Source organism: Solanum stenotomum, unplaced genomic scaffold, assembly GCF_019186545.1.
Source record: "Solanum stenotomum isolate F172 unplaced genomic scaffold, ASM1918654v1 scaffold25311, whole genome shotgun sequence".
Lineage (NCBI taxonomy): Eukaryota > Viridiplantae > Streptophyta > Magnoliopsida > Solanales > Solanaceae > Solanum > Solanum stenotomum.
The window spans coordinates 376,755-390,301 of record NW_026028480.1 but is presented as its reverse complement, the minus strand read 5'-3'; the positions used below and the strand labels follow the sequence as shown (position 1 = coordinate 390,301).

At 29.0% G+C, this 13,547-nt stretch overlaps 2 protein-coding genes and 1 pseudogene across 5 annotated transcripts in view; 2 read left to right on the top strand and 1 right to left on the bottom strand.

Annotated features, from left to right (window-relative positions):
* LOC125851390 (protein transport protein SEC23-like) overlaps nucleotides 1-13,547 on the bottom strand; it is a 94,409-nt gene that overhangs the window by 52,198 nt on the left and 28,664 nt on the right. The window lies entirely within an intron of this gene.
* The window catches only part of LOC125851392 (5-OH-xanthotoxin synthase-like), a 36,201-nt gene that overhangs the window by 13,674 nt on the left and 8,980 nt on the right, over nucleotides 1-13,547 (top strand). The window contains exons 2-3 of one of the 4 annotated variants that reach the window (XM_049531190.1): nucleotides 1,371-2,158; nucleotides 2,946-3,601. In XM_049531190.1, the coding sequence (XP_049387147.1) occupies nucleotides 1,371-2,158; nucleotides 2,946-3,563 (1,406 nt within the window). In that variant the 3' untranslated portion in view covers nucleotides 3,564-3,601. Of the gene's footprint in view, nucleotides 1-1,244; nucleotides 2,159-2,945; nucleotides 3,602-9,607; nucleotides 10,396-13,547 lie in introns of those variants that run through there. The other 3 variants (XM_049531191.1, XM_049531193.1, XM_049531192.1) reach the window with 3 other exon arrangements.
* Nucleotides 4,075-13,547, top strand: part of LOC125851389 (putative late blight resistance protein homolog R1A-3) — a 23,748-nt pseudogene continuing 14,275 nt past the window's right edge.

The window sequence follows — 13,547 nt, the reverse complement described above, 5'->3', positions numbered from 1 at the left end:
AATGTTATGCCATGGTCTTTTTCTTTGAAAAAAAGAAGATACAATTACTTCAAGGTATGTACATTAAGTAGTTATTCCAAAAAATATTTGGTCCCACTTTCACTTTCATAATTTCCATTTTATGACTATATCATATGGTTTAATTGAAATGATAAAAATTATGAGTAGTACATTCTTGACCAACTTTAATTTGTGCAAAAAAAAAAATCCAACACACTCTCCAATTTTTAACCATGGAACTTTATCCCCTTTTATCATAGGAAAAATAATCATTGAGAGGTGAGTTTATAAATGCAATGTTACGTTTATTTTGAACTATAAATTATGACATTTCTTCTTGCTTCACACATATCAATAAAAGATTATCATTTATTATCCACAATTAACATGTTAATTAAGACTCTATAGTAGTAAATTACACACATGAGGGATTAAGGGGTGTTTGAATGGGCTTTTTAAAAATTACTTATAAGTCAAAAGCTAAAATTCATACGTTAAAGACACCCAACTTTTGATTTTTGATTTTTTTTTTGTTACTTTTTTGGTCTGAAAAAAGTGCTTAAGTTACCCATACACTTCTAGAAAATAGTTTAAAATCCAAAAACCACTAAAAATAAGTCAATCCAAGCACTACGTCTAAGCATTGAGAGATCAGACTAGCTAATTAGTACTCACCACATAATCAAGAATTTAACTAATATACATTGAGAACATAATTTGTTTTTAAACTATCAGTTGATCAATTTAACATGTTACGGCAAGTTATATGCGTTATAAGTTGTTTGACCAAGTTTTTTAAAAAACTAAAAATGTTTTATACACTTTATTTTTTAAATAAATGTGCTTATTTTGGAGAGTTGAGATGTTTAGCCAATTTTTTAGGAAGAACATGAACGCTTTTGAATAATAGTGAAAAAAATTATTTTTCTCAAAAGCACTTATGGAACCTTAGACAAGCAAAAAATGTTACTCTAGTATTTATAAAAGTACGTAATTTTATTAAGTTTATTAATCAAACACAAATCGCTACTTTCCAAAAGTACTTTCACGAAAATTAAGTATGACCAAACATACTAGCATTATTTTCTAAATAACCAGTTCCACTGTTCCAATTGTTATGGTTAAGTACTATATATTTTAGGTGACCATACTATTACCTTTTTATGGTATCAGTGAAAAATATTATATAAAGAAAAGTCTAACCCAAGATCCATTGTATTATTTTATTTATATATAGGACATCTCAAGTGACTAGTATTTTGTAAAGTTAAGCAAAATGATACTTTTTCTACTCTTTGTAGCCTTTTCTATCCTTCTTATTTTTCTTCTTCCTAAAGCCAAAAAGAGTAGCAAAAACAATCTGCCACCAGGTCCTATTGGCCTTCCATTCATTGGAAATTTGCATCAATTTGATAGTTTAGCCCCTCATATCTATTTTTGGAAACTTTCCAAGAAATATGGAAAAATATTTTCATTGAAATTTGGCTCTACTCCAATAATTGTAATTTCTTCAGCAAAATTGGCAAAAGAAGTGTTGAAGACACAAGATTTAGCCTTTTGTAGTAGAGCTTCTCATCTTAGGCAGCAAAAATTGTCTTACAATGGTCGCGACATAGTTTTTCAACGCTACAATGATTATTGGAGAGAAATGAGAAAAATAAGTGTTCTTCATCTATTTAGTCACAAGAAAGTGAAATTATTTAGTCCAATTCGCGAAGACGAAGTCTCAAGAATGATCAAGAAAATATCTCAACAAGCTAGTGCTTCGCAAATCACTAATTTGAGCAATTTAATGATTTCACTAAGTACTACAATTATTTGTAGAGTTGCTTTTGGTATTAGGTTTGATGAAGAAGCACGTGAAAAGAGAAGATTTGATGAACTTTTAGAAGAATCTGCAATAATGTTGACTGGCTTTTATGTTTCCGACTTTTTTCCTTCTTTAAGCTGGATTGATAAACTCACTGGATTAATAAATAGACTTGAGAAGAATTTCAAGAATTTGGATGAGTTTTATGAAGAACTCATTGAGAAGCATGTTGATCCCAATAGGCCAAAATCCATGGAAGGAGACATTCTTGATCTTTTGCTCCAATTGAAGAAAGATAAATTAACACCAATTGATCTCACTTTGGAGGACATAAAAGCAATTGTCAAGGTAATCTTCTTACTTATATTTACACTCTCTCTGTTTCAAAAAGAATGATCCAATATTTCTTTTAGTTTGTTTAAAAAAGAATGACCCATTTCCTTTCTTGACAACAATTTAATTCAACTTTCCACGTGGAATGTTTAAGGCCAAAAAATTAAAGGACGTTTTGATACATTTGACATAACTTTAATTTAGAATCACAAAATTAAAAAGTCTTCTTTCTTTTCTTAAACTCCGTTCTAAGTCAAACTAGACCATTCTTTTTTAAACGGAAGGAGTATTACTTATTATTTATCATAAGTTTATTAGGTTTACAATGGCTGTCAACCTATAGTGAACCTCATCTTTTATCCAAACATGGGAACCACATTTGTCAGCAAGGTCACATAATTGGAGTTTAAGCAACCTATTCTAAACCTTATTTTTTATCCAAACATGGGACCCACATTTGTCAGCAAGGTCACACAATTGGAGTTTTAATGATGCTAATATGTTGATTCTAGGTATAATGTTTGTTAAAGTCATTTAGTCCTGTTAGAGATTTATATGCCGATAGAAATTATAGAAATTTTACTATCATTTAGTGATAGAAGCACTTATAAATATTTCTTTTTTGAAATCAAATAGTATTGCGTCGAGATTAGCTTAAATGGAGTGACATGAATAATCTAGAATGGAGTTGAGGAATATATATATGTTGATAGGTAGGTAGGTAGGTAGCACACATGTGGTTCGCATTCCCAGCTTGAACTACCTCATGAATTAATATTTCTAATTATTTTTTTCTTTGTAGGATGTGTTACTTGCAGGATCAGACACTAGTGCCGCTGCAGTAGTATGGACAATGACAGCCTTGATGAAGAATCCAAAAGCTATGAAACAAGTTCAAGAAGAAATCAGAAAATCAGTCGGAAAGAAAGGCGATATTCATATTTTGAATGAAGATGAAATCCAAAATCTTCCCTATTTCAAAGCAGTGATAAAAGAGTCCTTTAGATTGTATCCACCAGTTCCACTTCTAGTGCCAAGAGAATCAATGGAAAAATCCACTCTAGAAGGGTATGAAATTCAACCACGAACTATAGTTCATGTTAATGCATGGGCTATTGCAAGAGATCCTGAAATATGGGAAAATCCAGAAGAATTTATACCTGAGAGATTCTTGAATAGTGATATCGATTTCAAGGGACAAGACTTTGAGTTAATTCCATTTGGAGCAGGAAGAAGAGGATGTCCGGGGATTGCACTTGGAGTTGCATCAATGGAACTTGCATTATCAAATCCTCTTTACGCGTATGATTGGGAGTTACCTTGTGGGATGAAAAAAGAGGATATTGACACAAATGTTAAGCCTGGAATTACCATACATAAGAAAAATGACCTTTGCCTTATTCCTAAGAATTATCTATAGATTCATGTAGACTATCCTCAGTAATGTATCTTGGGCGAGTTTTGTAAATTCAGTTGAATTCATTACTTTCTGCTCGAATTATGTATAACATAACATCTTCTTTCTTATTATTGCAAAATTCCATGCTTGCCCTGGCTGTATTATTATATTATATGACGAGAAGGTTAATTGGTCAAGAGAAAACAGGGGTATTTTGGGTACATGAAAGGCCATTACTCCCTTCGTCTCAATTTGTTTGTCTAGTTTTTATTAGATACAAAATTTAAGAAAATAAAAAAGACTTTTGAATCTTGTGATCTTGAATTAAAAATAGGCTTAATGTACCAAAATGTCTTTCAGTCTTATGGTTTCAAACATGTCAAAAAGAAAAATAAAACAGACAACGTGAAACATATATAAGGTATCTGATACTTTTCGCTTCTCTGTACTTATTGTTAAATTAAAAGAAAGGAGGAGGAGAGAGTAGATAATAAGATAAGGTGGGTCATATATGCAGCTTTGCACTTGTATATATGGACTTTAAATACAAATTTCATAATTTCAGACACTAGAAAACTCAATTTATTGGCAAATCCAATTCATCATTAAGGTGAGTACTTTTAACTTTTTGTTTTTCTCCCATTTAATACCTACTCAGATTTTTACAAAATTCTCAAGGTTTGTAAAACTTGTTTTAAATTCTTATGATGCAGGGGTGAGTAATTTTTTGTTGCAAATAAACAAGATATTGAGGAATTATTTGCCGCATGTTGTCTGTCTTATTTTTCAAGTATATGGTTCCTCTTGTTATGTATAATTATTTATATGTCAAACAAATTGAAACGAATGATATATTTTTTTAGGCAGTGTGATAGTCTAAAATTCATTTTATTATATTATATTGACCAGAAGTTATATACTCCTTATCATTAATAAAAAAAAAAGAGGAAAAGTGTCACGACCTAAACTGTCGTGATTGACATCCACACTAATCATTCGGTGGGAGAACCACTACTACAATCCAAACTAAGCAACTAAACCAAAACTAAAGCAATTAAGTTACGAAAGCAAATAAATTAACTAAACAAATGTGGAATTAAGACAAATTTTGTAATAATAAATTGTAACGATTTTAAATCTTAAAATCACATTTCACCCCCCTCCTATTTTGAATTTAGGGTGAGTTATCATTGCTTTCAACTCGAATTTTGTATACATATTTTAAATAAAGTGAATTTGATATAATAAAATTATCCTGATTTCACCCTCACTTTTGGTGGATTATGATTTTCTTTAGTTCCCCACTACTCTTTTTTATTTGACACTATTCAATAAACCTTAGTTAGGCTGGTGTATTAATTTTATAACTAGGGAAGAAATAATAGTATAATTGTTGGGAAAGTTTATTGAAGAATAATAAAATCTCACGTCGATAGTTAATGAGATGATAATTCTTTCTTCTTCAGAATGTGTAAAATATTGATTGCACATAGTGAGTATATAATGTTATGTCATGGTCTTTTTCTTTGAAAAAAAAAAGAGAGAAAAAGATATCAATTTCATCAAGTATATATGTAGAAAAAGATATCAATTTCATCAAGGTATATATGTACAATATTAAGTAGTTACCTTAATTTCTTTTTTTGAAGATTTCTTGTTGCAACCTAAAAATCAAAGGAAAAGAAAAGTGGGTCTAATATTTATAAAGGCACTTAGAACCCTTAAGAAGAAACAAATAGCTTTTCTCCAAAAGCACTTTTGAACCCTTAAGCAAGCACAAATTGTTGGTCTAATATTTATAAAAATATTTTTATTAAATTTATTAATCAAACACAAATCGCTACTCTTCAAAAGTACTTTCGCGAAAAACTATATGACCAAACATATATACTACTATTATTTTCTAAGTAATCAGTTCCAGTTGTTATGGTTAAGTACTATAGTTTAGGTGACAATACTATTACTTTTTTTTATGGCATCAGTGCAAAAAAATTATATAGCCTTCCATCAGAAAAGATTAAAAAATGAAATAAAGAAAAGTCTAACCCAAGATTCATTATATTATTTTATTTATATATAGGACATTTCAAGTGACTAGTATTTTGTTAAGTTAAGCAAAATGATACTCTTTCTACTCTTTGTTGCCTTTCCTATCCTTCTTATTTTTCTTCTTCCCAAAGCCAAAAAAGTGTGGCAAAAGCACACAGCTACCAGGTCCTATACGCCTCCCATTCATTGAAAATTTGCATCATTTTGATAGTTTAAGCCGTCATATCTATTTTTCGAAACTTTTCAAGAAATATGAAAAAATATTCTCATTGAAACTTGGTTCTACTCCAATGATTGTAGTTTCTTCAGCAAAATTAGCAAAACAAGTGTTGAAGACACAAGATCTAGTATTTTGTAGTAGGCCGTATCATCTTGGCCTGAAAAAATTGTCTTACAATGGTCGTGACATAGTCTTTCAACGCTACAACGATAATTGGAGAGAAATGAGAAAAATAAGTGTTCATCTATTTAGTCACAAGAATGTGAAATTATTTAGTCCAATTCGCGAAGATGAAGTCTCAAGATTGATCAAGAAAATATCTCAACAAGCTAGTGCTTCGCAAATAACTAATTTGAGCAATTTAATGATTTCACTAAGTATTACAATTATTTTTCTTTTTTACTTGTCCTTCTTGACAAATCAAGAAAGGACAATTTTTTTACCTATTATATGCTTAATTAATTACTTTGAAAAAGGTAGAACTTCTTGAAAATCTTAAATTTTTAATTCATCCACTTCATAATTAATAGGGGTAAAATGGTAAACTCACTATGTCAATCATTATTTTCTGAATAAGTGTGTTAATTCAAAAATAGACAAGTAATTAGGACGGAGGACATTTCTTCTTGCTGATAACTCAACTTTCTTCTTGATTGGCATATTTTTACATTATTTAAGCATCCTCATATGTAATATCATCATGGAGTGTATTACAAAACTCCGTGGTGATCAGAAAATACTTAGTTCTCTTTAACTCTTATTTTCTTCATGCTTATTAGGTAGTAGACGTTAGGTACTTCATTAGGATTAGTAAGGTAAGGCCTGACCCCCCTTGCTTGCACTTATTCCTATTGATATTTTTTATGTTTAAAAAAAGGCCACTAGACACTGTCTAGTGGTAAATTTGCGGGAAAAAAAACCCATAATTAATATGTTAATTAATACAGTAGTAAATTACACACATGAGGATTGAGCATCGAGATTTCAGACACTCCCACCTAGCTAATTAGTACTCACTTAATCCCTAATTTGTTTTTACATTATCAGTTAAATTTAACATGTTACGACAGGTTAGGTGTGCGTTATAAGTACGTTGTTTGACTAACATTTTTTAAAGGCGAAATGATCTAATGGACCCCTATACTTGTATGTGTTTGTATTCAGAGGCGTATCTAGAGGGGGTGCCGTGGGTTCACGTGAACCCATGCTCCCCTCTCTAGATCATATATATTAGTGTCATATTTTAAAAAAAATATTTAAATATAGACGTGTGAACCCATGTTCAAAGTATAATAATACGATGATGATGATTGGGTGCACCTATCTATGTGAGGATAGAAATTTAAATTTTATATCTATGTTGTCTTTTTGAGTAACACCTCTTCAAGTGGTTCTCAGTTATACTTTTGACGTTTCAACTAATTTTGCTTTTTTCCCCCTTTAATCTTTCAAAATTTCAAGTGTGTTACATTGCAAATTTCTAAAAAATTTAGCACTGTAAATTTTTTATATAATTAAATCAAATGTGTATATTAAAATTTAAAACTAGTAGTATTATATATTTTGGACCTATAAGTTTTAAAATTTAATGGTTCATATTAATAATCAAAAAGTCAAAAAGTCAAATCGATCAAATTTATATTTAAAATACATTTTTTCATAATTGTGCACCCATCTAGCCGAAATCCTGAATACGCCTCTGTTTGTATTGTGGATCTTTTTACTTAACACGTACTAAATCCTTAAACTCAATTAAAAGATAATTTTTAAACCCCTCCTATTATGTGTGTAGCCCACTCTCCCTCAAATAGATGACATGTCAAATTCATTTCACATAAATTAATAACACGCCATAATTATCTTTATTAACTATTTTTAAAAATTATTAATCAAAATATTAAATAAAAGGTAATTCTTTAAAGTAAAATTCTTATTTCTATCACCTTCCTACAACTTCCGTTTACCTCTCTCGACCAATAACCAACAACACCATCATCACCTCCACCCTCTTAGTCTCTTTCTCTTCCATTTAAACTTGTCTTTATACAAAAAAAAATAATACGGTTATCGAAAATGAAAGTCTAAAAATGAAAATCTTGAATCTTAAATTAGATCGAAATTAATCTTCCTTTGTTTCCTTTTATTTTCCTTCCTTTGTAAGCCTTTTGTATTTGAAAATTCTATTCTTTAATAGTGGTATGTGACGAAGCTAAAATGGAAACAAAAAAATGAAAAAAAAGAAAGAATTGGATCTACTGATAGGGTGGGTTGATTGAAAAAGGAAGTTGAGGCAAAGATGGGTGGGCCTTAGCTGAAGCTAGAAAGAGGGGGTTGGGGTGATGGGTGGGCTGAAAGAGGGGGTTGGGGCGGGGATGGGGTGGGGAATGACTGAAGAAGGTGAGGTGAGGGGAATAAGATGACTTTTTATTTTTTATAAAAAAAAAAAATACTATTTTATATTTTTTAAATTTAAATATGTTATTTACTTGCCTTTACATGAGTGTGGTTACTCTATCGCCAACTCATCTATTTTAATGCCACATAAGCATGGTCAATAGTCAGACTATCAGAGGAGTTTGATATATTGTGTTTTAATAAATTTAATGATTAAATTGATAAAGAGTTAAGTAGAAGGGTACATAATACAAACAAACTCATACAAGTATAAGGGTCCATCAGATCATTTCGCCTTTTTAAAAGCTAAAAAAGTTCTATTTTTCTAGAGAAACGTGCTTATTTTAGAGAGTTAAGATCGTTTAGCCAATTTTTAAGAAGAAAATAAGTTCTTCTGAATAATAGGAAAGAAATAGTTTTTCTCCAAAAGCACTTATGGAACCTTAAGCAAGCAGAAATTGTTATTCTAGTATTTATAAAAGTATTTAAAAAAAAATATTAATCAAATACAAACGACTACTCTCCAAAATTATTTTGGCAAATAATAAATATAACCAAACATACTACAATTATTATTTTCCAAGTAACTAGTTGTAGTAGATCGGTTAGGTACAATATTTTAGGTGACCATAGTCTATTGCTTTTTTTTATTTTTTATTATAGTTTCTGCTCATTATTCCACTTATATGTGGTCCCACTTCATTTTTCACATTTTCCACTTTATGACTATTATATGGTTCGTGATACACAAAGAACCAAATATTAATAACAGTACTTTTAAAATTTATTAGTAAAACGTGGACGGCTACTCTTCAAAAGTTATTCGCCAAACTAAGTATTATTTTCTAAGTAACTAGTACCACTTGTTATGGTTAGTTACTACTTCCTTCATTTTAAATTGAGTGGTCTGTTTTGACTTGACATGTAGTTTAAGAAAATACACTAAAGAAGACTTTTAAATTTTGTGATCTTAAATTAAAAATCTATCAAATGTACCAAAATGTCTTATTGTTAGTGTAGGTAAATCATACTCTTAAGAGTCGTTCGGTATGAAGTATAAAGTATAATAATTCAGATAAAATGTAGGATTATTTCATCACATGTTTGGTTAGAGGTATTCGGTAGTCCTTGGATTATTTATCCCACCATTTTTGCCATAGTAATTAGATAAATTATCTCTTAGATACATGATAAAATAACTTATTCCAGAATGACTTATCACGGAATAACTTATCCCGACAGAACTTTAACACATGATATCTTTATATAAAGATACAACAAGTGACTACCTAGGAGTTTAAAACAAAAATGATGCTCTTTCTACTCTTTGTAGCTTTTCCTATCATTCTTATTTTTCTTCTTCCAAAAGCCAAAAAGTGTGACAAAAACAATGTACCACCAGGTCCTAAAGGCCTCCCATTCATTGGAAATTTGCATCAATTTGATAGTTTAACCCCTCATATCTATTTTTGGAAACTTTCCAAGAAATATGGAAAAATATTCTCATTGAAACTTGGTTCTACTCCAATAGTTGTAGTTTCTTCAGCAAAATTAGCAAAAGAAGTGCTGAAAACACAAGATCTAGTATTTTGTAGTAGACCTTCTCATCTTGGCCAACAGAAATTATCTTACAATGGTCGTGACATAGTCTTTCAACGCTACAACGATTGTTGGAGAGAAATGAGAAAAATAAGTGTTATTCATCTATTTAGTCACAAGAAAGTGAAATTATTTAGTCCAATTCGCGAAGATGAAGTCTCGAGAATGATCAAGAAAATATCTCAACAAGCTAGTGTTTCGCAAATAACTAATTTGAGTAATTTAATGATTTCACTAAGTACTACAATTATTTGTAGAGTTGCTTTTGGTATTAGGTTTGATGAAGAAGCACATGAAAAGAGGAGATTTGATGAACTTTTAGAAGAATCTGCAACAATGTTGACTAGCTTTTATGTTTTTGACTTTTTTTCTTATTTAGGTTGGATTGATAAACTCGTTGGATTGACAAATAGACTTGAGAAGAATTTCAAGGATTTGGATGAGTTTTATGAAGAACTCGTTGAGAAGCATGTTGATCCCAATAGGCCAAAATCCATGGAAGGGGACATTCTTGATCTTTTGCTCCAATTGAAGAAAGATAAATTAACACCAATTGATCTCACTTTGGAGGACATAAAAGCAATTGTCATGGTAATCTTCTTAGTTATATATATATATATGATTTATCATAGGTTTATTAGTTTTACTAGTTGTCAACCTATAGTGAACCTCATCCTTTATCCAAACATGGGAGCCACATTTGTCAGCAAGGTCACACAATTGGAGTTTTAGTTTTACACCGGCTGTCAACCTATACTAAACCTTATCTTTTATCCAAACATGGAACCCACATTTGTCAGCAAGGTCACACAATTAGAATTTTAATGATGCTAATATGTTGATTCTAGGTATAATGTTTGTTAAAATCTTTTAGTCCTGTTAGAGATATATACCCCAATAGAAATATATAAATTTTACTATATATTATTTTAGTGATAGAAGCACTTATATGTTTTTCTTTTTTGAAATCAAATAATATTGCATCGAGACTAGCTNACAAAAATATCCTTATAATATCATAATCTTTATGGACAAAAATGGAAATATACATTAAATATAAATAAAAACTATTGTATTTTCTATTAAACACTATTATTACATATTTATGAACAAAAATATAAATACACATTAATTATAATAAATATCATAATATATTTATAATAATAATATTAATATTCTAAAAATGGAGAACTCACAATCTATGACATAAATTAATATAGATACAATGAATATTGTACAATTGGATGATATCCTATATTAAATGACAAAAGGAAATCAAAAGTTTTGCAACAGTTAAAATGACCCTTAAGTGTACCTCAGTTACTCCTACCGTGCAAAGGTATAAAATTTTTCAGATGAATTATATTCATAACATTATATTAAATGCTAAGTAATTGCTTCAATAAAAACTTACTATGGAAGCTTGCAATAGTTGTACTTTTGATTTTCTTCTGTTATAATTAGCACAAACTAATGATGAATTATATACTTGGTAAAATTAAATTATCTTATAATATATATATATATATTAAAAGTGGGAAAAAAAAAGTTAAAAGCTGAAATACCAAAAGAATCCTATAAAGTTGAGTTACTACAATAATATCATTATTAATTATTAATTATTTCACTAAAAATGGATGAAAAAAAGTTAAAAGTTGAAATACTAAAATAACCCTATAAAGTTGAGTTATTATTCATAAATAATAATTAATATCCATAGTAGTAATGAATCAAAAGTTAGTTTACAATTTTATCCTTAAAGTAAAAGCGAATCTTCATTTAAATAACTTTTGTTTACATAAGAAAATATAACAAAATTCATTAGCCCCTCAAATTCAATGAATCCAAATACTATATTAATGCTTTCTGAAAATGTTTACTGCCATAATTTTATTTATCTCTTTCACCTTCTCCTTCACTACATGTTTAGAGGAACAAAAACATTTGGTGAGGGTGAGGAAGGCATTGTGTAACATCAATTAATTATGGTCTGGTTACATGTGTATAGGTTCCCTAAATTATTTCACTCGTTAAATTTTCTTTCTTTCATCTTCCATAGAGTCTTTTTACATTCTTCATTTATATAAATATTAAATTTCTTGATTTTTATTGGTTGTACATATGTGTAGTTTATCTTCTCCATGATATTTAGTCTGGTCAATCTTTTCATATTCTTTAAAATACTCTATAAAGTGCATCATAAGGTGTGTTTGTCCCATTATTCCATTTGCCTTCTTTCGATTAGATTTCTCCTCCAAGAAGAGTCTACTTCAGGTAAATCTATTCCAATTGATTTAGCTACATATATTTACCACTTTTTGTATTATTGCTAAGCTAGCAACATATTCACTTCTTTTAGTATAATATGTATTTCTGAAAAGCTTATGTTGTAATAAAACTCAAATTCAAATAGAATTGATTCGTGAAATTCTTTGCATATTTGAACTTTGAAGTGTGGACATGGACTATGTTTGGAGCACATAGGTTCACATTTGACTGTGTGTGTTTGTGTAGTTTAAAATTGTATGAAATACACGTGCTTTTGCACGTGTCCAAGGACTAGTATTACTATAAGTGGGAAAAAAAAAGTTAAAAATTGAATTACAGTTTTATTTCTATTATAAATTAAAATGTTATAAAACATTTAACTATTAAATTTTAATATTAAATTGTATAATTTTAATTAACATGTTAATGACTTTTGTACTTCCTTAGATTAATTCCTAATTAAAATATCTAATTTAATAATATTTATCATCTCTAATCTATATGTATATAATAATAAATTAAAAATCCAAAAATCTCTACATAAATTAGTCGACTTTTCTTCTCATAACCGTTTTCGTAACTGTTCTCATAAATAATATAATTTATGTGGATAAAGTATTATCCTTTAAGATAAATAAAGAAATTTAATAATTTAAAATGGTACAAATCCACAAAAATGGAGAGACACACATTATTGGTTTAGATATTCATATTCATACCTCATATCTAATAATTACTTATTCAATTTTTATACTTTTGATATCCATAACTCTCATCTTTTCATATCCATAACCTCTAAATATTTAATTTAAAACTTTATGATATCTTTTGGTATTCCTTCATTTCTGTCTATATAAATTCAACTTTTTTATTTCATGAAACTCCTACCAAGGTTATCATTTTTATTCTATAGTTAAAGTAGTTAAAGTATATGAAGCAGACTCTTGAAATTTGATAGGATATGAGAGAAAGAGTAGATAAGAACTCGAAAAATTATGTACTAATTTTGTGTTTGTTTTTCCATCTATATTATTACGATCAAAGTCTTAAGAAGTATGTATACATTGTATTTTTTTTCCTTCTCTATTTTTGTGTGTTTTTTCTCTATTAGACTTCTTAATTTAGTTTTCTATGAATGCTTTATTGCCGTAAGTCTATATTCTTATTTGAGCTCAAATTAGCCATTTGTGACTTCATTGAAAGTTTGCTACTATTAACCAAAGTTCAAAAGACAGTTGGTTGCTTAAAACAAATTTAATTTGAAACATCAACATATGCCCTTCATTTGGCGGTTTTTTTTTTATATTATTAAATATTTATTTATAATTGCTGTATTATATTACTCATTACCTGCTCTTTACATATATATTTCCATAAAATTTTAGTCATTCTAACATATCTATAAAAATTCACATGGAACACACGTGCGCTTTCTCTCTCTACATATATATATATATATATATATCTATATATGT